The sequence below is a fragment of the Aegilops tauschii genome, chromosome 4 (genome assembly GCF_002575655.3).
Source record: "Aegilops tauschii subsp. strangulata cultivar AL8/78 chromosome 4, Aet v6.0, whole genome shotgun sequence".
Lineage (NCBI taxonomy): Eukaryota > Viridiplantae > Streptophyta > Magnoliopsida > Poales > Poaceae > Aegilops > Aegilops tauschii.
Genome location: NC_053038.3, coordinates 494,487,836 through 494,513,809, shown reverse-complemented (window position 1 = coordinate 494,513,809; position 25,974 = coordinate 494,487,836). Strand labels below are relative to the sequence as shown.

Here is a 25,974-nt window from a genome sequence, read left to right as displayed (position 1 = left end):
CGCAAATGGACACTGCAAATGTTTATTTTTATGTCCGGACATGATCCGCTGACATGACGTTGGAGAGAGTCATTCAAAACTATTCATAAATTAATCTAGTTGGGAGGAGAGAGAGAGTAGAGAGGGATCATGCATGTGGTGGGATATTATGGTGTGGTGTCCAGTTGGGAGGAGAGAGGAGAGGGAAACCATGCATGTGAAGAGAGAAAAAGAGGATCGGAGGACCACGTGGAGGCTTTGTGTTGGTCAAGTACATATCCGGACTCTCGCAAAGCCCCATGTTTGTTGCTAGGATACCGGAATCTGTGGGCGTGTTTGGTTTCCTGGGCACATCCGGCCTGCATCATATGAGGGAGCTTGGCTAGGGCTGGCCTGGTTCAGCTGATGCAAAATGGAGTTGAGACGTGTGTTTGGTGTACTTGCATGATATGGGCCAGGCTCACCTCAGATGTTGTTCGGTAGGTTGCATGAGCCCAAATAATATGATAGATGTGGAATTTGTTTCTATGTGCTTGTACATATATGCAAAATAATTAGAAGATTGTTTTGGTGACATGCACTCCAACTCAGATATCTTTGATGATTGAAGTAAAATAATATTACCAAATACAGATAAGAGATCATAATATCTGAAATTTCATACGAAATCCTTGGAATCAAAGAGGCACCTAAACAGGGAAAGAAAACAAATGAAAACCCATGTACTTGTATGTGTATTTTGCATACATAAACACAACAGCTAGCTCTGAAGGCACTTTTTACTGTCTATATATCTGCTCTAGCATTACTAGGAAAAGGGCTATAGATGGAATGGCCACTAATGACGCACCAGACATGTGGTGCGCCATTGCTATATAGCAGTGGCGCACCATGTGCTGGTGCGCCATTAGTATGAAAGACACTAATGGCGCACCAGACACACGGTGCGCCATTAGTAACAAAAAAATTTACTTTTATTTTTCCTAACATACTAATGGCGCACCAGGGCACAGTGCGCCATTACTAGTTCTAACTAGTAATTGCGCACCAGCCACATAGTGCGCCACTACTATATTTTCTTACTTTTTATTTTTTTACAAAACTACTAATGGCGCACCAAGGAACAGTGCGCCATTACTAGTTTAAACTAGTTTAAACTAGTAATGGCGCACTGTTCCTTGGTGCGCCATTAGTGTATATTTCATGGACACTTGATCTCGATCCCCCTCCATCTCGATCGCTATCCCACCTCGCCAGATCCGGTCCCCCTCGCCGCCGAGCACCCCCCGCACCCTCTACCCCGCTCCACCGGGCGCCGCCGCCGACCCCCCGCACCCTCCCCCGCTCCACCGCCACCGACGACCCACCGCATCCTTCCCTGCTCCACGCCGCCGACGACCCACCGCACCCTCTCCCCCGATCCATCGCCGACGACGACCCACCGCACCCTCCCCGGCCCGCTCCACCGCCGCCGACGACCCCCCGCACCCTCCCCCGCTCCACCGCCGCCGACGACCCACCGCACCCTAGCTCCCCTGCTCCACAGCCGCCGACAACCCACCGCACCCTCCCCGGCCCACTCCACCGCCGCAGACGACCCCCCGCACCCTCCCCGGCCCGCTCCACCGCCGCCGACGACCCCCCGCACCCTAGCTCCCCTGCTCCACCGCCTCCGACGACCCACCGCACCCTCCCCGGCCCGCTCCACCGCCGCCGACGACCCCCCGCACCCTCCCCGGCCCGCTCCACCGTCACAAATTATTACTGTTTTTGTAAAAAATTGTTACTGTTTCATATTCATATTCATTTTCTAAAAAATTATTAGATGCAACAAAAAATAATAATAATAATTACTTATGGCGCACCTATGGCTGGTGCGCCATTGCTACATAAAAAAATTTACTAATGGCGCACCCGTCGTCGGTGCGCCATTGCTATGTAAAAAAAACATTCTAATGGCGCACCGCTTCGGGGTGCGCCATTAGTAAGTTTCCCCCCTTAGCTAATTCCTCCCTCTCCCTCGCCAGTCCACCCGCGCGCTCACCTGACCCACGACGCCGCCGCCCCGACCCCGCCGGACTCCACCCCCGTCGCCCCCGCGCCCCTGTGCCCCCCACCACTGCAGCTCCCCCGCGCCGCCGCCCCCGCGCCCTCCACCACTGCAGCTCCCCCGCGCCGCCCCGCGAAGCACGTGGCCGCCGACCTCCCCACGACCAACCGAGGCACCCAGGAGGACCGCCGCCGTCTTCCTCTTCGACTACGAGGACCCGGACGAGCTCGGACACCCTCGAGCCATCCCTTCGACGCCGCCGCCGCCGCCGACCCCGACCCCAACCCCGACCCCGACCCCTCCGGCGACCGGCCGCGCCCGCCCAGGTACCTCTCCTCCTTCCTCCTTCTTGTCCAGCGCCCGCAGCCCCGACAACATCTCCAGCAGCACCTCTGAGCAATTTGCTCCACTTGTTCATGCAAGCTAGTAAAACGGTTGTTCTTCTTCTTGCTCCTGTGATGGATTTTTTGAACCTTACATTCGTTCCTGCACTAGTACTTCTTCTGCTCTGTTTAAAACTGCTCTTCTCTTTTTGTATTAGTCTCAGATAAGCAAGCATGATGCAATTATGATCTGGGCAACCGCAGATAAGTAGTTGGAGTAACTATGTTTGTAAATCAAAATTGCTTCACTCCTCGTGATAATCTGCAGATTCAAGTTGTGGAAAAAAATGTTCTGTCTATTTACAGTGTGGAGTATACAGTTATTACAGTGTCAATGTTGATGATTTACAGTGTGGAGTAGTCATATTTTTCTTTGAAATCTAAGTGCAATTTCTCTGTCTTGTTGCTAACTGAATTTACAGTACTAAGTGGTCTCTAAATTCTGCAGTATTTATGTTCATGACTGTACTGAACTATGTTGTCTTTTCTAACAGTGCCTTGATTTAAATAGTTATATTTTAGCTTCATGGTTTTGTGTAATTTGTGCCTTGATTTTCTGTCATCTCTGAATTTTGTTGTTCCTGTGCTTGCTACTCCTTAATTCACACATGTACAGGAGGTACAAGAGGCTAAATTGAATCTAACCCTCCAATGTTATATGTTTTGAACTCCTTTCTGAAATCCCTTCTATTATTTTTATCCCAAACAAGTACCCAGGTTTATAAAGATCTAGTGAGCATTGCCAGTGTTGGGGAGGGAGTGATCTGAATTGGTTTATGTGACTCATCCTCATTAACTTTTCTCTCTAACCTTTTTTACAGTACAAACAATTTACAGATTGTGGTACTAGTTGAGAGGATTTAGCACTCCTCATATGAGATGAGAGGATTTTTTTAAAATGGCTTCTTGTAGTTTTGAAAATTCAGTTTATTCGGTTACTGAAAATTCAGTTAATTCAGTTAGGCACACAAATTCCAGAACTTTTGTGTACCCTAGTACTTGGTGTTTGTAGAAAACCAGGAGTGTCAATGTGACTAGAATTGATTTATTCTGTCATCAGGCTAGTGCAGGGTGTTGCTTTATTCTGTCATCATTTGTAACTATGTCACAAATAAATTGTTCCTTCTTCTGTATTTGACCACTGTTTATTGTGGTTTTGATTTTTTTACAGTGTTCTCAAGTATAACAACATAGTGGGATCATTTGTCAACATAGTGGGATCATTTTGCAGATTCCAGCAAACAACATAGTGGGATCATTTGTCAAGGCCAGCATCGGAGTGCTAATTTACAGGTATAAATAGATAAAAGATTCAGAGAGTAGCTCTTTTCTTACCAGCATCATGAAGGTTGGGAATATCTTTGTAGAAAACAAAAATATTAGGAAACTGAATCTAAGGACCAGGGATACTTACTGGATGGTTTATTTATAGTTCTTAAAATATGAAAATGCTAGATGGATACTGATGTTGACTCTATAATCATACTGATACTGATGTTAAAGGTATTTCTAGCAAAACCTGAAATGCTAGATGGATTGATTTTTCTGAGCTGTTTGTGCTCCCTGCATCTTTTAGCTCTCATTTTCAGTGGAGTTGTTGAATTATATGCTCTTATTGGACATGTTTTACGTGTTGATCCATCAATTGCTAGTTTGCTGGGTTTTGTCTCCGACCATCGTGTCGTGATGATTTTGCAGGTACCCCGAGAGGCCCTTGAGTTTGCCGGAATGTCGATTAACTTCCGTTCCGGCAAATTCGGGTACTCCATATGTCCTATTTTCAGCAAAGGTCATGCTGAAATTTTCCGTGAATTTTAGCATGACTTTGCTAAAAATAGGACATATGGGGCACTTCCGACTAATGCATGGGCCGGGGTTTCTTAGTACTTAATTAAGTAGGATCAACTGCCTCTTGTGTTATTCATATAGAAGTGTGATATCTACTCATAGTTATTACTAATGTCAGTTGCTCGTCATCGATAAACCCTAATCTGGTAGGATGACCTACTAAAAAAGCCCATACCACATATTCTATTTGGATGGGCGTGTTTTCACCACACTGTGGATTATCTTATTGGACCCAACAGAGATGATGTAGTTTTGAATTATGAACATAGGAAATGTCGTCATCGGACGACGAAAGTCTCCCGGGGGAGTGCGACTGGTGCCACGACGGCCGAGGTCTGTGCGACAGGCCTCACCTGGACGATGATCGGCGCTTCAGCATTAAGCTCGAGGAGACCTTCGAAGTTGAAACGGTACGCAACGACGACAAGTGTTTTTTTTCATAATTAAGCATGACTTCAACTATTTCAACGTGTAATTTCATCTTTTACAATTGGAGTATAGTTTATCCCATGCCATGCAAGACGCTATGTCTTGGAGAGGATGGATTTTGAAGATCATGAAAATTTTGAAACGAAGAAAATTCACCTAAGGACACATCATGATGTGGATTTTGAAGTAAATCTGTATAATGCTGAGAGCGTAACCCATTTTGGTTGCAAAAATTGGGAAGCATTTTGCAAGATGTATGGTTTTGATGAGGGTATGCTTGTCACCATGGATCTTGGTGATCCTGGCATCGACCAAGACAATATGGACATTTGGGTCCTTGTTGATACGCCTCCAGTTCTACCGCTATGTGAGTTTCTCAAACATAGTTAATTATTAACTAATCTATATTGTTTATTTCAAAATATTTGACAACTTATTTCCATTGACAGCTTATTTTGATTGTTCAAAAACTGTGCGGAACATGGTAGACAAAACCCACTACACCGATGGCTCCGAGTTAACTTATCAGGAGAAAAATCATCTGGTTGGATTTTGTACTGATCTTGAGAATTAGAATATCTACAATCAAACTCCTCAACATTATGGTCAATACGTGCCACTAGTGCACGTGTTGAACTACGGTAACTACCATGGAGATACCCTGGTAAGATTTTTTTACTATTACGACATCCGTGCATCTTTTGCATACTTCTAAAACTAGTACATCATTGCTAACTATGAAGTTATTACTATGTTTTTCAACAGAGAATCCCTGAGGATTGTGTGCCTCATTTGATGTATCAGAATGGCAGCCTTCGTGTTTTCAACTTATATCCAGGTCATCCTACGAATCTCAACTGTCCATACCGGATTTCTAGAAGAAGTGGAGACATGCTAATCAGAGAATGGAAAAAATGTATGGACAGTCGTAAGGAGGTTCTTGGAAGCAAAAGGAAGCGCCGCGCAAGAATTGGAGACAGGATGATCTCCATTCTCCATAATGGAGAGTCAGGGTCTATATTGTTTTATGCTATTTTACCTTAAATAGGGTATTTAGGTCCTGCCTAATATTGATGATCATGTGCTAAGAACAATTAAGTAGGGTTGGTTGGATGACTATCAGGATGATGATCGTATGACTTGTTATTAATAACGAGTAGAAGTTGTATGATGATGATTAGTAGGACTTGTTAGGATTAGTATTACTTTCGACAAACTCGCTACTCGCGGTCTCGAGACTTGTAATGTTCTATCTTTGTTCGGTCTTTTGAATTCGGAGACTAATATGATGAATTGTATTCCGAGACTAATCTTCTATTGTATTCGATGAATCTGTTGTTGCTGTGTGGTGCTGCTTATATTCTGTCCAATAATATATTTTATAATCTGTGCAAAAATCAGAAAAGAAAAAAATTATCCCTAATATACATACTAATGGCGCATCACACCGCAGTGCGCCATTAGTATGCCAAAGGATACTAATGGCGCATCTCCACGCGGTGCGCCATTAGTATGGCTAGGCACATGGGTAAATATGGCCCCCTGGGAGGCATACTAATGGCGCACCGTGGCCTATACTAATGGCGCACTGCCTGGTGCGCCATTAGTATACCAGATACTAATGGTGCACCAGTGGTGCGCCATTAGTACAAAATACTAGTGGCGTGGTGCTAGTGGCGCACCAGTAGTGCGCCATTAGTGGGCAAAACTGGTGCGCCACTAGTAAGCCTTTTTCTAGTAGTGTAGCTAGCTGATCTCTTAATCCCAATAGCACAGATACAAAACAAACTAGCTTGTCTCTCTTGTTCTTCTTCCTCTAGCTAGCTGATCTCTTGTTCTTCTTTCTCCTGATCAAATCAAAAGAAACATATACACAAATTATATGTGAAGTTAACAAATTATTCATGAAGTTAACAAATACACAAACATCTCTAATCCATAGGATCTCACAACCAGATCAGGCCTCTACAAGGCCAGCGGCCGAATCAAACAGGAGATAGAGCTGCTCAACCAGCAAGGGCACATCGAGCAGGTCCCGTGCTTGCTCACATGCGTGGATCTGGTTGGCAGCAGGCAGATCAGGCGGGCGGCCGCGAGTGCCCGGCCGGTGCGCGTGCGCCCGTGGTCTACGTGCCGCCAGAGTCCCGTGCTTGCTCTCACGACCGACTGGGCGGCCGCGAGCGACGGCGAGCAGGTCGCCAGAAGCTGGGGACGGGAGGGAGGGACTAGAGCTTGGGACAGGAGGGAGGGGAAAGAGAGAAGAGAGCTTTACCTTGGCACCGGTGAGGAGATGCGGCGGCCAACAGTAGATGCAGTGAGGTTGGCGAGATCCAAACGCGTCGCATCAGAGAAGAGAGGGGCGGGGAGATGAAACATCTGACACCAAATCGTGCAAGATGACGAGAAACCCTAACCTCACTGCCCTAATAAGATGGCAGGAATCTATGCCAGAGCTCCGTCTACTATGTCCAGACGAACGAACTCAAGGAGGATCGAAGCCCGAAAGACAAACTCGAAGAAGAAGTGCCACATTTGAGTGGTGTTTATAAGGTTGAAAAGGAAAGGCTCCTTAACCTTATTAGTACCTTAGATTTAAAAGTCGAGTCCTCCATTTTAGATACCAGAGAGCTGGAAACTAAAGTGGAAGCGGAACTGAGACTGAAAGAATTGCTTCGAGAGGAAGAATTGAAGTGGGCGCTAAGAGCTAAAGTACAAAAAGTCATCCAAGGGGACGATAACACATAATTCTTTCATATGATTGCGAGTGGCAAGCATAGGAAAAAGAATATCTTTCAGCTCGAGCAAGATGAAGGGACGATTGTGGGACAGGAGAACCTAAAATTATAGATCACCAATTATTACAAGCAGCTGTTTGGGGCTCCTGAGGATAGTTTTGTGTCCTTAAACGAGTCTGGGGTTGAGGATATCCCTCAACTTGCGACGGATGAGAATGAAATCTTGACCGCCCCGTTTTCGGAGAAAGAGGTGTTTGAGGCAATTTCACAGATGAAGAATAATAAAGCTCCTGGGCCAGATGGATTTTCGGTTGAGTTTTATAAAAGGTGCTGGCATATTATTAAGGTGATTTGCTTCCAAAGTTCCATGATTTGTTTTCTGGGCATTTGCAGTTATTTCACTTAAATTTCGGAACGATAAATCTACTCCCTAAGAAAACAGAGGCGGTGCAGATTGAACATTTCCGACCGATATGTCTTCTTAATGTCAGCTTTAAAATCTTCACCAAGGTGGGGACTAATAATAGGCTAATGCAGATTGCACACACTGTGGTGCAGCCATCTCAAACAGCATTCATGCCGGACCGAAACATCCTAGAAGGGGTTGTCGTCCTACATGAAATGCTCCATGAAATCCGCACGAAAAAACTAGATGGAGTGGTTTTTAAGGTGGATTTTGAGAAAGCGTACGATAAGGTTAAATGGCCATTACGACAGTAGGCCTTGCGGATGAAAGGATTCGATCAGTCCTGAAGAAAGCAGGTAGATTCTTTCACGCAAAAAGGCAGTGTCAGAATCAAAGTGAATGATGACATAGGTCATTATTTTCAGACACACAAGGGTCTAAGGCAGGGAGACCCGATGTCACCTATCTTATTCAACATAGTAGTGGACATGTTGACAATTCTAATAGGAAGAGCTAAAAAACTGGCCAAGTAGGTGGACTCGTCCTGCATCTAGTGGATGGAGGAGTGTTCATTCTACAGTACGCTGATGATACTATCATCTTCATGGAGCATGATCTGGCAAAAGCAAGAAACATGAAGCTTGTGTTATGCCTATTCGAGCAGTTATCGGGGTTAAAGATTAACTTCCATAAAAGTGAATTGTTTTGCCTCGGGAGAGCCAAAGACGAACAAGAAGCTTATAGACAACTGTTTGGATGTGAATTAGGGTCGTTGCCGTTTACATATTTGGGCATACCGATTCACCATCGCAAGCTTTCCAACTAAGAATGGAAGTGCATTGAGGATCGATTTGAAAAGAAACTAAGCTGCTGGAAGGGCAAACTTATGTCATATGGAGGCCGACTAATTCTCATTAATTCGGTGCTCACAAGTATGCCAATGTTTCTCTTGTCCTTCTTCGAGGTACCAGTTGGGGTTCGGAAAAGACTGGACTTCTATCGATCGCGTTTTTTCTGGCAGAGAGATGAGTTAAAACAAAAATACAGACTTGCTAAATGGGATATTATTTGTAGGCCAAAAGACCAAGGTGGTCTTGGCATTGAAAATTTAGAGGTGAAGAACAGATGTCTTCTAAGCAAGTGGCTGTACAAGCTATCTGTAGAGACCGATGCCACATGGGCCCAGATTCTGCGTAATAAGTACCTTCATTCTAGAACCTTATCTCAGGTGATGGTTAGACCAACCGGTTCGCCCTTTTGGAAAGGACTGATGAGAGTGGTATCAGCCTTCTTCCAAAGAACAAAATTTATTGTTGGTAATGGTACTTCCACGAGATTCTGGGAGGATATGTGGTTAGGGAAGACGCTTCTAGCTATCCAATATCCTTCTCTCTATAATATTGTTCAGCTTACAGATGCTTACGTTGCAACAGTATTACAGTCCAACCCTCTCAATATTCAATTCAGGAGGACTTTAACGGGAAACCGTTGGGAAGCTTGGCTCCATCTTGTGAGAAGATTGGTGGATGTTCACCTTTCTCAACAGCCAGACCAGTTACACTGGAAACTAACAAAGAATGGAGTGTTTTCGGTAAAATTCATGTATTTGGATATTATCAACTCTGGCTCTATCCCTCGATCTATGCATATTTGGAACGTCAAAGTGCCCTTAAAAATTAAAGTGTTTGGTTTATCCACAAACAAGTCATTCTAACTAAGGACAATTTGACAAAAAGTAACTGGACAGGATCTCGAAGATGTAGCTTCTGCGATCATGATGAACCTATCAAACACCTCCTTCTTGATTGCCCAATGGCCAAAATTTTATGGCGGTCTATTCACATAGCGTTTAACATTTCTCCTCCGAATACCATCCACACGTTATTTGGGACATGGCTAGATGGAGTTGAGTCAGAAACAGCGAAACTTATCCGTGTAGGAGTATGTGCTTTATTATGGGCTATATGAAACTGCAGGAACGATTTGGTTTTTAACATAATAATACATATTCATTTCTTGCAGGTTATATTTCGGGCCACTACACTGATCCGTATGTGGTCGCTACTCATTCCAACGGATGCCAGGGAGCGTATGGTTACTGGGTCTATCCGTTGGGAGACGGTAGCACGGGCTATCTTCAACCGGTTTGGATGGCGGTCATGTAATGGGATAGGTGTTTAGTTTCCTATCTATCTTTATTCCGCCGGTTGTGGCTACCCCGTTTTCATGTTTTTAGCTCTTTGTGAGCCCTTTTGTTTTTTAAGACTTGGAGACTTTGTTGAACTGTTTGCTTATAATAAGATGGCCGCATGCATCATTCAGATGCAGAGGCTGGGGGATAACCTCCTTTTCGAGAAAAAAACATCCCTGTGAGCGCCGCGCCTATGAGGACTAAAAAACACTAACCTAAATTACTACCCGGAGCAATGCCACCGGGATTCCCCTCCCCGCCACCGCCAGAGCGGCAGGTAGAGCGGAGGCGAATGCACGAGCTCACCGGTGAAGCCTGGAGAGAAGAGTTTGCCCTATGGTTAGGGGAGGAAACAAAAGGAAGCCTTCACGTTTGGTCCAACTGATTTTTGTAAACATACACATGATTGATTGGTATACTTGCATATTAAGTTTCATAAAGAAATGACATATTTGGTACTCTGTGTAAAAGTAACAAAATCAAAGTCATATTCAAAAACATTGTTTGAAGGAATAGTAAGGTCAATTGTATTTTTGGTACTATGAAATACCCCGTGGTGTCATCTCTTCACGAAACTTTATACGTGAGTGCAATGGTAGATCTACTTTGATATCCCAAATTTTCATTTCAATTTTTTCTAGTATTTCTTAAGATTATTATTCATATATGTGTGTGTGTGGGCGCGGGGGGGGGGGGGGGGGGGGGGGGGGGGGGGACCATGTTCATGCGTGTATTTTTTGCTACAAAACTCAGCTACTATATTGTGTGCGACGATGCCGGCTTTATGTAAGATTGTCGTAGGTCAACGCGTCTCTCTTGCGTGAGCGCAGGGTCAGATCTCTATAGCAAGTAACCAGGACAATGATGCGTACGTAGAGCTGAATGCACCGGCCAAACTAGCGTACCTATGCAAGTTTTTCTAAGAAAGCATACATAGCTCCGGAAATCCCTTGATGCCCTCGGAAGTGCGCACTCCTGCACGCGAAAAATATATTTCAAAGTGCGAAAAAATTCCAAATAAAAATTTGACGCATACATGTCGACATTATATGTGCGCATGTCAAGTTTTTGAAGAAAACCGATATTTTTTGTGACTTGTGTAAAAAAACAAAAGCATGTCTTGTGAAAAGCATTTTTTAACACCGGATTTTGTCTTTTTCACACGCGACACACAAGTTGTCGGTTTTTCGCGAATCGACTTTGTGAGCATGTACAATATCGAGATGTACACGCCAAATTTTTGTTTGGAAATTTTTGACATTTCAAACTATGTTTAAAAGACATTTTGAAAACCAGGAGGGCACACTCCCATGTGCCAAAACCAGTAGCTAAGTTCGGTCACCTTTTTTTCCTTTTTTGAGCGAAGTATGTTCGGTCACCTTTGTCTACCCCTACGCCACTTATTCTCCACTTCACTTCCGGCTCCAGCCATCCAGGCCTCGGAGTCGCACCTATCTATCCCATGAGTCTCCCATAAGTACCCATGCATCCCACACGAACCATTTTTTCCGGGTGAAGTAAGAGTTTTATTCCAGTATAATAGGGTTATAGTTAAGAGGTAAAAGCTACTCAATACATGGGATCATTTATGTAGCTACACAACAACAGTGTTACAGTTAGTACGACTGTATAATGCCAGTCGATGTGCTATTCTGTTTTGTTCACATCTAAAAAAATTTAGAATAAAATCACGGTCTTCCATGAACGATTTAATCTCAGCGACTAGGTGCCCGTATGCTGATCGAGCCAGCTTGCCAATGCCTCAGATATAAGAGCCCGATTGAACAATAGTGTGGCCTTGTGAGTATTGAGAGGCCAACGCCATACCCTGCACCAATGTATGGATATCTGCCACAAGCGCATCATTACAATTCAATAAGAACCGATAGGCTGCAAAGATCACACTCTCGTCATGCCGTGGAAGAATAATGTCGTTTGCAGCCGTCACATCCTAATCAAGGAAGGATACATCAACCAAAAGGGCGACCCGATGTCGTCGGCCAAGGGCACGCAGGGGTCGGTGAGCTCACCATCGGCCTCGGTAGTCATCCAACATTGGCATCTTACCCTTCAGAATTTCATCCATACTATAATACCTTGCATGTATAAGCAATTTCATGTAGCAAGTCCGAGCGCTGTCAAATGCGCAGGTAAGTATGATAAATCTATATTGTTCCGCATCAATACACCCCGCAAACATATTCAGCAAATCCTTGCCCGTATCTATTAGCACACTTCTATCAGGGTGCGGCCAAATAACCCTGATCAACTCCCACAGTTTTGTAGCATGATCACGGGAAATCAGGGTGAAAGGTACTTTTAACTTTAATACCGCAGAAAGAACAAGTGTCATGCGTTGACAGATGCCTATACAACTTACATTGATACGTAAAGGGCACCCAGCCTCTACAACCTCCCACATCATAACCTTCTTCTGCTTCTGCGGGACCGAGGCATTCCAAATGCAGTGCGACATAGGCCGGGCTCCATCAGGGTTTGTTACTGGATGCCCCACCTGCAACTCATCATTATGGTTGTATGTAGCTAGCCGGTAGGCACTCTTCACCGAGAAACGTCCATTCTTTTTAGGGAACCAAGCAAAAAAAAATTGATCCTGCCAGTTGCGCGGAGAGATACGGATCTTGAAAATCTCCAGAACATCCCTCGACCAAAAGATATCATGTAACCGTTGCATGTTCCAAGCACCATGTTCATCCAAAGAGCCGGAGACCCGGTTAAACCTACATTTACGCTCGGGGTTGTTACTGGACACCCCATCTGCAACTCATCATCATGATTGTATGTAGCTAGCAGGTAGGCATTCTTCACCGCTAAACTTCCATTCTTTTCAGGGAACCATGCAAAATAATGTTGCCGGTTGTGCGGAGTGGTATGGATCTTGCCAATTTCCTGAACATCCCTCGACAAAGTGATCATATAACTGTTGCATGTTCGAAGCACCGTCTTCGTCCAAAAAGTTCGACACTCAGTTAAACCGACATTTACGCTTGGGTGTTATAGGGCGAAAATCCATGGATCTTGCCTGTTCTCTGAGATCCGCCCCCACTGTCCAAACTAGCCATTGTTCTATGGTCCAAACCATGCTCAATACCCCTCCAAACAGCCGATGCATTTTCTGATAAAATCGTGTCGAATAGATTCAGATAGTACTTTAGCACATAACAATCTTGCACATCTTTCTAGCGCATCAATTAGCTACCAAGCTTGCTTGGCCAATAAATCATGGTTAAAGGCTCTCATATCTCTTAAGGCCATGCCACCCTTCGACTTTGGTAGCATCACTTTATCCCAATTGAGCCATGCCATTTTTCTTTTCCCCTTCTCCACCCCCATCAATAATGCCGCATCAAATGTGTTAAATCGTCTCATAGCAATGCCAACAAACGGACCACTCATAAAATAGGTGGGGATGGCTTGGGACATGATTTAATAGGAGGTTATTTGCCCCCCGATGATGCTGGCTCCAATCCACTCATCCGCAATCTCTCTTATAGGGTCTCAAACCTACCGTTATGCATTATGCCTTCTGGCACTCGCAACTCCAGACATTTGGGTCAAAAACTTGTTGCAAAATTTCCAAAACCCTCTTCACTTCCTCCACAACAGCCTCCAGGCAATTATCGGATGGAATATTTCTCAGGGTTAATAAGTTGACATGTCGATGACGCATACGTGTTTAACAAACCTTTGACCTATCTTGCATGTTGGCTACATGAAAAAAAATAGCATGGAATCATCGCAAACAAGAGGTGAGAAATAACATATGCCCACAATAAGTCTTGACACCTCCCAAACCATCATCCGCCACTGACTTGTTGATGAGAGCAGAAAGCGTGTAATCCGAAAAATCTCAGTCCACATGGTCATAGGCTTTAGAAAAGTCCAACTTGTAGGCACACGAAGTTGTTCTTTCACATTTTCCTTGTTTTAAAATGTATCAATATTTTTGACAAAAACATGAACATTTTATAATTCAGTAATACTTACTGGAATGAAACAAAGCATCTTGTGTAAAGGCTGGAAAAGCTTTTAATATTACATGAATGTTGGTTATAATACACAAACATTTTTTTTATTTAGGTGCACATTTTTTTGATATCCACTAGTAAAGCTGTGCACTGAGTTTTGAAATGACATTTTCCGACATGGTAAAAGCATCTACTTTTTTTGAAGACAGTACAATCGAAGTTGCTCATATATGCGAGCATACATCCACCTCTATTAACCACACACGCACATCATACCCCTATTAGTACCGCCTCCTCCCACTGAACGAACAGCGCGGGAAGCCTTGTCCTAACCATCCAACCATAGGTTGGTTCGCAAAAACATCTAGTTTCGCTACTATTAAAACCGATCAGCTTTGCTGCAAAAAGAAAACTGCTCAGATATTTTAATCTAGGTTGCCAAAATAAAAATATTCGTCGTCTTTTAATCCAGGTTCTATGTATAGCTAGCACGGATGCACGGTAAGAGAAAGGAAGCACTGGGCATCTTGGTTAAAACATGTAGTATTAAATTTGTGGACGTATCTACTTCCCTAGGCGTTCGATCTTCAAGGACTTAGTTAATTTGTAAGATGTTAAGCAATGCCAGTCGGCAGTCGCTTTACGTCCAGGGTCGATCTCCCAGACGTACATATGTTGTCAATCACATGCGGTTGCGCGCAACAATGAGTCAATGACCACCTTTCGGATATGGAAAACGCTTGTAATCGGCGCGCCGGCCGAAACTTCGGCCGGTCACGCCGCTCGCTCGCATAGCCGCACCTTTTTCTTTTGACCTTTTCCACACTGGGCCTACGCACCGCCTGCCTCCATGCCTTATCTTCTTCCCCAGTGAGCTCCACCACTCATTTGCCCCCATCTCCACCAACACATCCTCCTCTACCCGTGTAATCCCGTTCCTCCGCTGATCACCAAAACGGGGCACGGGGTACGGGGTACTGCTACGGGAGTCGGGGGCGGACGTCGACCGTGGGGATGGTAGAGATGGCGGCCAGCGAGATGCAACAGGCCAACCGGCGAGGCTGATGGTGGTCCACGGCGGCGCTGTCCGCCATGATTTTGCTGTAAATTGAGGGACAGTGGTGCCGCCGCCCATGGTATTTTGCTACGTCAAATTTTTGGCTGGAAACACTTTTGATTTTTGCTGGAACTAACCTTTGATTTTGCTGCATAGGCATGATTTTTTGCTACATCAAATTTTTTGGCCGGAAGCACTTTTGATTTGTGCTGGAACCAACCTTTGATTTTGCTGCATAGGCAGGATTTTTTGCTACATCAAAATTTTGGCTGGAAGCACTTATGATTTTTGCTGGGAATCAATATTTGATTTTGCTGCATACACATGATCTTTTGGTACATCAAATTTTTGGCTGGGAGCACTTCTGATTTTTGCTGGAACTAGTATTTGATTTTGCTGCATAGGCTAGAAATGGTGCTGGGGCGGTGATAGACAATAGAGCTGGAACCAACAAGTTTTTTTGCTACAACCAGCCAAAGCAGAGCTGGAACCGGTGAGATTTTTAGTTTGCGGGCATCGGCGGCAGTGCATTTTTTGCTGGAACCGTGATACTATTTTGCTGGAACAGTTTTTGGTTTTTGCTACCACTAGGGAAATCCCCTTTCCTGTTCGTTGAGCTTTTTGTGCTGAAATACGATGGTGGAAGCCGATGTCGGCGGCGAGTAGAGACGGTGGCGGTGGGAGGTGCTGCAACCACGACACGAGTTGTTGGAACCAGACGATAAAGAGCTCCAAACGACAAAATCTTGAATCTTCCTAGGTAGCCCTGCAATCCCAGCGGCATGCGGCGAGAGGCGGCAAGCGGCAGCGCGGCGGTGCACGCGACGGCGTTACAATGGGAACACGAGGAGATGAGGCGGGGCCGTCGGTGCGAGCGGGTTGGCGAAGGGAAGGACAGAGGACAGATCTGACGGCTGCGCAAGCGCAGATCGGACGCTTGCGATGCGACCGGCCGAAACTTTCAGCCGGCGCACCGGCGCCCAGTACCGCCCTTCGGATATTCGATCAGTCACCTATTCCCGCGCATCCTATAAATTCCCATGCAACACAGCCATACATCTTACCAAACTCACAGCGAGCTGCCCACATACATACTCGCCACACATACTGAACACACAGATCAGCGAATTAAACTAGGTACGCAGGTCTCAGGTACATAGCAATGGCCAGGCCAGCGTGCTTGGGAGCGGTCGCCGTCGTACTGGTGGTGCTGTGCGCCGCCGTGTCCTCTGCGGCCGCGCAGCCGCGCCGCCCGCTGCCGCCGAACACCCGGGTAATCCACCCTGGACGGTTCGGCAAGAGGACGCAGACTCTCACCTGCGACAACACCAAGGACAAGAGGAACCCCTGCGTGGCCACCTGCGATAAGCGCTGCCCCAACGAGTGCCTCGTCCTCTGCCCCAGCTGCAAGACATACTGCTGTAAGCATATATATACATCTCCAACCTCCCCCCAGTCTCAAGCCATGCATGCCCTTCTTTTTTAACTTTTAAGTGACACGAGATCGAAGACAATTTGATCTTGGACCTCCCTATATTTCTGAAGATGCACAAAGTTTAATGAATACAGCGGTAATGCTTTAGATCAGCTACCTCTGTTGGAGTTAAACACGTCTCCGTCTCCTAGCCGGCTCGGACTAAGACTCAGTCACCTGATTGGTTTACGTATAGGCTAGCTATACTAGTATATATATGTAACCACCCCTTGTAATCTTTGTACCGTGAGTTGAAATAAAACACAAGGCTCGATACGAGCCTTTGGCAATACTTGGCCAGCCTCCTCGTGTGCGTACGTGTGTGTAGTGCAGGCCGGCCGGATCAATCAGCCGGTTGTTGTTTACGTGCGTGTTCGGCGTAGGAGTTCGTGTACGAGTGCAACTCACCGGGCTACGTAGCTAGCTGTGCTAGTTTCGATCGATCCGGACGGATCGAGCCAGCTTGGGGCAGAAACCAAGACTGTGGGCAAGTTCTTCGTCGTCGGTCGTTTGCGTGTCGTCGGAAAGTACTCGACGTGCACGGTCTGGGCCAACAATTGGTATCAGAGTAAGGTTGGTCTTCTAGTAACGGAGGATCATGGCGAACGACGAGAAGACCAAGCAGCTGGCGGAGTACTCCGGTGCGGCTAAAGTAATTGCTGCTCCGGCGAGTTCGTCGTATCCACGGTTTGATCGCGAGAACTTCGGGGTCTGGAAGGCCCTCATGGAGTGTGGTCTCCGCGCCAACGAGCTATGGGACGCGGTGGATCCCGGAGGCAACGCGTTCAAGAAGGAGGGAGCCGAGCACCGGAAGGATCGGCAGGCGGCGTCGGCGATTTACTCGGTGATGCTGATGGATGTCCTCCAGCACCTGATCGCCAAAGCAACGGCGAAGGAGGTGTGGGATACGCTGAAACTCATGTTCGAGGGACATACTCGCGTCAAGCAAGCCAATCTCCAAACTCTCCTAAGGAACTATAAGACTTTGGTAATGGGCGACAATGAGTCCGTGGATGCGTTCGCTTCACGGGTGGCTACTCTTGTCAATCGGATTCGCGCGCTTGGAGAGAACCTCACGGAGGCCTCGGTTGTCCGGCGGTTCTTGCGTGCGGCCCCTCCCTGGTACCTGCAAATTGTCACGGGGATCGAGCAGTGCGTCGATCTCGCGACTCTCTCCATCGACGATCTCGTCGGACGGTACAAGGCTCACGATGAGCGTATGCGGTACAGTCTTGGGGACGGAAGGAACGACGAACTTGTGATGCTCACGAAGGCACAGTGGATCGCCCTAGAAAAGAGAGGCAGATCCATGAGCAGCAGCAAGAAGAAGGGGAAGCAGCGTTCGGCGAGAAAGAACTTCGCCGACTCCGACGACGACTCACACGATGAGGCTGCACCACCACCGAGGAGAAAGTTTGACATCAGGAAAGTGAGGTGTTATAACTGTGGTCTCCTCGGCCACTTCAAGGCTGACTGCGAGGAAGCACCGAAGCAGAAGGCGCTCATTGTCCAGCAAGAAGATGATGGTGACATGATGTTGATGTGTAAACTGGTGGACGAGGAGGATCCAGACTCTTAAGCGTTGACTAAAGAAATTGTCGAACTTGCAGAAGAAAAAGTTTGCCATCATGATCGTGGTTCGGAAACCTGTGTCGAAGCTACAGATACGGGGAGTGATTCCGAAACTTATGTCAGTGCTATGAATGTAAGTGCCAACTTTGCTGGAGCGGAAGCAACGATTGCCGCGTGCGCTCGGCCATGGAGAAGCAGCCTTGTTGTGTGCTGCATCCTGAAAGAACAAAGACGTCCGTGATGTCGGAAGTCCACCAGAAGAGAAGCACCGGCGTCGTGTCGCGATGTAGAACAAATGCGCTAGCAAGCTGTGTACCCCGCGCGGGTGCAGCGGGCGCTGCGTGCGATCGTCCCGGAGATGTAGTGCCAGCTGCACATGCAAGCAAGGAGTGCCCTGGTGCTGGAGGCGCACCAGGCATGTACACGACGGCAAACAGCGCCATAAAAAGCACAGGCGTCACATCAGAGGATGGCAAAGTGGGGCAAAAAGGTCCCGCTGTCATTGTGGATGGTCCAGGCTTTCGTCGGAGAACCTACGTGCGACCGGCGGTCCAGTCTGCTGCGTCATGCGAGCCAAGGAGCAGCATGCAATGCGCTGACTGCTGTAGCAGGAGCCTACTAGCAAGCAAGCAGGAGTGCTCTCATACTAGAAGCCTACCAAGTAGTGCACAAGGCAGCAGCAGCAACGTCTCAGCATGCAAAGCAAAAGATATAGGCACATGTGACGCATCAGAAGAGGAGCCGGACCACGAGACAGGCCAATCCGCGGGTGGTAATGGGCAAGGCACATTGCCTGGTGGCCTGCGTGGGGTTTGGTCTGGTGGCCTGTGTGTGGACGTGAGCTCAGCTACAACTGCGGTGCTGCCGACCAGTCTAGGAGGGACGTCGACAGCGCATGTGGAGGAAAGGACACCACCTACACTGGAACATCTACAACCGGAGTTACACCCATATCCGGAGAAATTTCTTCGGATGATTAACCCGGTAATGGTGAACGGGAGTGGGCGACGGTGTCTAGCAAGCGCCGAGGAACCGGCGGAATTTGTGGACGCAAATACGAAGGAGTGTTGGCGTCATGCTATGATAGAAGAGTTGGGGTCGATCATGACAATAATTCATGGGAGCTTGTGGATCTTCCCAACAATGAAAAGGATATGGAGCTCAAGCGGGAATTCAAGGTCAAGAAAGATGTTGAAGGGTGCATGAAGCACAAAGCGAGGCTACTAACCAAAGAGTACGTGCAAGAGGAAAGTGTGGACCTCGAAGAAGTGTTCGTTCCCATTGCAAAGATGGAGTCGGTGAGATTACTCATCGCGCTCGCGGCTCAGGAATCATGGAAAGTACATCACATGGATGTAAACTCCGTGTTCTTGAAGGGCGAGATAAAAGATGTGTATGTGAATCAACCACCGGGTTTCATCAAAGAGGGAGAGGAACACAGGGTACTGAAGCTACACAAAGTCTTGTATGGGCTACGGCAAGGCTCTCGGGCATGGAACATCAAACTTGATCAAACGATGATTTCTCTTGGATTTGAGAAAGCCCCACTAGAACATGCGATGTACAAGAGAGGTGAAGGAAGGGATCGTCTACTAGTTGGCATCTACGTCGACGACCTGTTGATAACGGGAGCAGATGAAGAGTTGATTGCAAAGTTCAAGCTACAGATGGATGATCTTGGTCTTTTGAGCTACTACTCCGGGATAGAGGTACATCAAAAGACGGTGGAGACCACACTATGCCGGGAGGCATACGCAAGGAAGGTACTTGAAAGTCGTGGCATGAAATATTGCAATCCAATTGACGCTCCAATGGAACCTCGTCTTGAGCTGAGCAAGAAGAGTAAAGCAACTGCGGCATGTCACGGTGTGTCGCTAGCGAGGCTACACAGTGATCTCATAGATCGAGATCCGGAACAAATTGTGCTCAATGTTGATAGTGAGACCTTTCTACCCGAGGATCCAGTGCGGCGTGAAAGGAGCAAGCGCGTTGATACGATGTATCATTACACAAAGGATTGCGTGAAAGAAGGTAGGATGAAGGTCAACTACGTTCGCACCGATGATCAATTGGCGGATATGCTAACCAAGACTTTAGACCGAGAGAAGTTCTTGAAGATGCGAAGAAGGATCGGCGTCGGAGCTGTGACGTGACAACGTCGTGTTTAGGGAGGTGATTGTTGGAGTTAAACACGTCTCCGTCTCCTAGCCGGCTCGGACTAAGACTCAGTCACCTGATTGGTTTACGTATAGGCTAGCTATACTAGTATATATATATGTAACCATCCCTTGTAATCTTTGTACCGTGAGTTGAAATAAAACACAAGGCTCGATACGAGCCTTTGGCAATACTTGGCCAGCCTCCTCGTGTGCGTACGTGTGTGTAGTGCAGGCCGGCCGGATCAATCAGCCGGTTGCTGTTTATGTGCGTGTTCGGCGTAGGAGTTCGTGTACGAGTGCAACTCACCGGGCTACGTAGCTAGCTGTGCTAGTTTCGATCGATCCGGACGGATCGAGCCAGCTTGGGGCAGAAACCAAGACTGTGGGCAAGTTCTTCGTTGTCGGTCGTTTGCGTATGGTCGGAAAGTACTCGACGTGCACGGTCTGGGCCAACAACCTCAATACTAATTACTTAAACTTCTTAAAGTGTGTGATTTCTACCCTGGGATGTCATGCGGTGACCCCCGCTTCACTGGCGCCGATGGCAACAACTTCTACTTCCATGGCAAGAAGGACCAGGACTTCTGTGTCGTCTCTGACGCTGACCTCCATATCAACGCCCACTTCATCGGCAAACGCAAATGAGCCGAGATTTCACATGGATCCAGGCCTTGGGCATCCGCTTCGTGGACCACCGCCTCTACATGGGTGCCCAGAAGACCTCCAAGTGGAATAATGACATCGATCGCCTCGAGTTGGCCTTCGATGGAGCACTGATCGACATCGCTACTGACATTGGCGCACAATGGCAATCCACCGTCGTGCCTGCCCTGACCATCACGAGGACCTCCATGGCCAACGGTGTGAGGGTCGAGCTTAAGGGTGTGTTCGACATCATGACTAAAGTAGTGCCCATCACGGAGGAGGACTCCCGCATCTACAACTACGATGTGACAGAGGATGACAGCCTTGCGCATTTGGACATTGGTTTCAAGTTCTATGGCCTCACCGACAATGTTCATGGCATTCTAGGCCAGACCTACCGCTCCGACTACATCAACAAGCTCAACGTTAGTTCAAGCATGCCGGTGATGGGTGGTGTAGCAAGCTATGTCACTTCCGACATTTTTGCCACCGACTGTAAGGTCGCTAGGTTCGGCCATAATGGCGACATCTCCATGATCACGGCCAGGGCCAACTAAACTATTGCTCAAGACAAAACCGGTTAATGTAATCGGCCTACTGATTGGCCAGTACTACTATGTGAGAATGTAACGTTTAACATTATCTTGAATAAAATTTACCGGCCTTCTAGAAAAAAAAAGGAATTGACTTTCATGCTGACATAATGGTGCTTCCCTTATGTCAGCATGATGTCCTCCTACTCTAGTTCTAGCACTTCCTACATATCACAAATACATGTTGTTTTTATATTGAGTTGGTCTTCTAGATTTACACTTAGGGCTTAGGAACAACCTAGGTGGTTGTACCGTTTTGACCATCATTGGTTTATTTTATGGATTATTATATGCGTATAGACATCAGTGTAGGACATGAAAAGGGGTAAACTACGAGTGTGGATTTGTGGCCGTCAAGCTCCACATGGCTCGGTATTTAAAATATATATTAAAAACCACATTCAAAAGTTAAAAAAATGGATTTTTTTGCTAAAACTTGTAATTGTTCAGGACGGATTTGTAAAATTTGTTTGAAAATATTATGATTTGTAAGCTACACAGAAAAAACAAAAATCCAGCCCAACAAAAAAAAATCGGCGCAAATACCAATTTGTCTTTTTTCGTACGCCACGTGTGAAAGAATATTGCTATAGAATTTCACACATACGCAGTATACATGTGCATGTGTATTCACCTTTTTTAAAATTTCTTGGGATATACAAATACATCATTTTAATACCGGGCTACCTGGAGCCGGCCTCCATTAACTTTTTTCAAGGTAACCTACCCGCTATTGTTGGAATATGGCATCTTTTATGAGAAGAAAAATATGGCATATTGACCAAATTGGACCGTTTTGATATGGAATGATTTCTTGCAGGAGTGAACAATTTTGCGCTTGCCTCGACTAGACTTCTTTTATGCTCTAGGCGAGGCATTTGGCTGTGGCCGCACCTAAGTGTGCTTAAGCGCAACCTAATTGTTTCCTTTCGAACAGAGAAATTAGTAGACAAATCTGCTTACGTAGGCGTTCGATCGTCTGGTTGGTGCGATGCTAAGCGATGCCAGTCGCTTTGCGTCCAGGATCAATCTCCCAAACGTGCATACGTTGTCAATTACATGGATGCATCATGGGTTGCACGCAGCAATAAGTCAATGACCATCTTTCGCAGCTTCGATCAGTCACCTCCTCCCGCGCATCCTATAAATTCCCGTGTGCAACGCAGGCATCCATCTTATCAAACTCACAACGAGCTCCCCACATGCATACTAGCGAACAGAGATAAGCCAATTAAGCTAGCACACGCAGGCCCCAGGTACGTAGCTATGGCCAGGCCAGCGTCGTGCATGGGAGCAGTCGCCACCGTGCTGGTGGTGCTGTGCGCCGCCGTGTCCTCTGCGGCCGCGCAGCCGCGCCGCCCGCTGCCGCCGAACTCCCGCGTGATCCACCCTGGACGGTTCGGCAAGAGGGCGCAGACTCTCACCTGCGACTTCACCCCCTGCGTGGCCACCTGCCCCAAGCGCTGTCCCGAGGAGTGCCTTGTCGTCTGCTCCTCCTGCAAGACATACTGCTGTAAGACATCCCAATCTTTCCCTACTCTCAAGCTATGCATGCCCTTTTCTTTAAATGTGGTAGATCGAGGACAATTCGGTCTTAGACCTCAACATCCATCTGAAGATGCACGACGTTTTAATTATTGCAATGGTAATGCTCTAGACAGGTAGTGACGTTCTTTTTGATGATGATACTAACGACAAAACCTTCTTGAAGTGTGTGACTTCTACCCTGGGTTTATCTGCGGCGACCCCTGCTTCACCGGCGCTGACGGCAATAACTTCTACTTCCACGGCAAGAAGGACAAGGATTTCTGCGTCGTCTCTGATGCCAACCTCCATATCAACGCTCACTTCATCGGCAAACACGACCCGTCCATGAGCCGCGACTTCACATGGATCCAGGCCGTAGGTGTCCGCTTCGCCGACCACCGCCTCTACGTGGGTGCCAAGAAGACCGCCAAGTGGAACAATGACGTTGATCGCCTCGAGTTGGCCTTCGATGGAGCACCCATTGACGTCGCTGGTGACATCGGTGCACAGTGGCAGTCCACCGACGTGCATGGCCTGACCGTCACGAGGATCTCCATGACCAACAACGTGAGGGTTGAGCTTAAGGGTGTGTTCGACATCATGACTAAAGCGGTGCCCATCACGAAGGAAGACTCACGTGTTCACAACTACGGTGTGACAGAGGATGATAGTCTCGCGCATCTGGATATTGGGTTCAAGTTCTACGACCTGACAGGTGATGTTCACGGTGTTCTCGGCCAAACCTACCGCCCCGACTATGTAAACAAGTTCAACGTGAGTTCTAGCATGCCAGTGATGGGGGGTGTAGCAAGCTTTGTCTCATCCGACATCTTCGCCACCGACTGCAAGGTCGCTAGGTTCGGTCGTAAAGCCGACATCTCCATGGTCACTGCCAGGGCCAACTAAACTGTTCCTCAAGACTATATCGATAGGTTAATGTAATCAGCATAATGATTGGCCTAGAAATAATATGTGAAAATTGTAATGTTTATCATCATTTTGTTTCCAAAGCTGCTGGCCTTCTGGAAAAACAATGGAATGACGTAATAGACTGTAATGGTGCTACGGTGTTATCTAGGTTTTATGTTAATGTGATGCCATGTGCAAATTAATCTTTAGTTTTTCGTTTGTCCTCCTACTCTAATCTAGCACTTCCTCCGTATCACAATACACGTCTCTTTTATACTGACCCAGTCTTCTAAACTTACCCTTGACCATGAATTTTCACTATAGTAGACTTCTTGTCTAAAAGAGGCGGAGTGGATACCTATTTGTTGTTCTGGTGGATTAGAAGCTGCGACAATTGCTTCATCCGGAGCAGCTGCCCGTATTGGAAGTTCCCACAGTTCCTCAACGTATTCTCGGGTGATATATAGTCTTTGGTTCGGGACACAAGCATTATAGTTTTGCAGCCTAGAAGACCAAAAAAAGATATGAATAAAGAAAACCATATATCTCAGGAGCTAGATCACTTCATGGTGAACAAGTCAGAAATTGACTCGACAAAAAGCACATGAAATGGACCAATAAATCCATTCAGCATCATTGCTGATTAGGTATCAATGGGGGCATCAAGATGGATGAATTAACTAAGTATCAGATCGATCAAGTTAGAACAAATGATAGCTCAAGATCACGTTGTTCAGACTTGAGAACTGTCGAAAATGACATGTATAGTAACGGGCCACTGCCCACTGAGTCTAGAATGCTAAAACTGTCTGAGCGTAATTAACTCCGTAAGTACCATGGATTACAAGTACTAGTTGTAGTTAATATATACTGTAGCCGACTAGCAGTAGAGATCAAGTTCGGGTATTTGTTTTTTTCACGAATAAGCAAAAGCTTTGCGTATCTTTTCATTGATAGGAAGAGCGAAACTAGCACAGGTATATGTTGCAAAGGATCAAACAAGGGGCTGCGTCACCCCTGATCAGCAGGGCCTAAGTCTCTGGAAGTATAGTTGGTACTCCTTTCGCGCCAACGCGCGCCCACAGGCGGGCCTTCTTCCTGAATCGTGTGCTTGTGACAGACGGGTGTAAGAAGACTTCATGAATGCAAAAGATTGATTCAAAAGATTAGTAAAATACTATGGTGACGGAGAGACCGATCTATATATATGGTGTTTAAGATGATGAAGAAGATCGAACGGCCGATCCCAGTCCCCATCTCGACAGCCCGGAAGCACAGCTAATTAGCTACGTATGTACGTTTGTTCCTCGATGAAATCCACGTGCATGCATGCGTATTGCAGCTGGAAGGCTTAGTCACGTTATGTTGCGTGAGACGACACCGACTTTAACGTAGGGTTTGATGTAGGTCAACGCATCTTTCTCGCGCGCGGGGCGGGTCAGACCTCTATATTAAGTACCCTAGGACGAATGGTCAATGCTGAATGCACCGTAACATGCATGCAGCCATGCATGCTGGATCCTGGCTTAGTTCCAGCAAATCAACACACCTGCGCATCTTTTTAATTATAATAGGAAAACATACAAGAGGTAGCTATGTGTATGTTCCGCCACCTTTGTCTCTCCCCCTACGATACTTCACCTCCGGCTCCAGCCATCCCAGCCTCAAAGTCGTACCCATCCATCCTCCCATAAACCTCTCATAAAGAATCGATGCATCGGTGCAGAGTGGCGCCCGACCTGGCCGCATCCTATTCAAATAGATGAAACTTGGCCGTAGCTGGAGAGTAGTGAACTAGTTCAATTTCTGAAATTCTACACGAGCCCCACGCGCACACCAGCAGCTTAAAGTTGAGCACAATTTATTCGTATATCGTTATCGTACGTGTAGTCGTGCTCATCATGATATCGTTACTGTACAACGACTTTATATTCTGGCACGTAACTTTATAATTTGACATGTATGAACACTTTTTTCCAAAGGTATGTATTTTTTTTTTGGAAACACATGGATATTTTCTCTGTATAT

The 25,974-nt window shown here is 46.6% G+C and overlaps 1 protein-coding gene and 1 pseudogene across 1 annotated transcript; both read left to right on the top strand.

The window, feature by feature from the left end:
* Positions 1–16,134: 16,134 nt before the first annotated feature.
* On the top strand, positions 16,135–24,153 carry LOC109750381 (uncharacterized). Its single transcript, XM_020309346.4, has 2 exons — positions 16,135–23,023; positions 23,222–24,153. The coding sequence occupies exons 1-2, from the start codon at positions 22,570–22,572 to the stop codon at positions 23,941–23,943; spliced, it is 1,176 nt and encodes a 391-aa protein (XP_020164935.1). The 5' UTR covers positions 16,135–22,569; the 3' UTR covers positions 23,944–24,153.
* LOC109750382 (uncharacterized) lies at positions 20,780–21,596 on the top strand (annotated as a pseudogene).
* Positions 24,154–25,974: the final 1,821 nt, after the last annotated feature.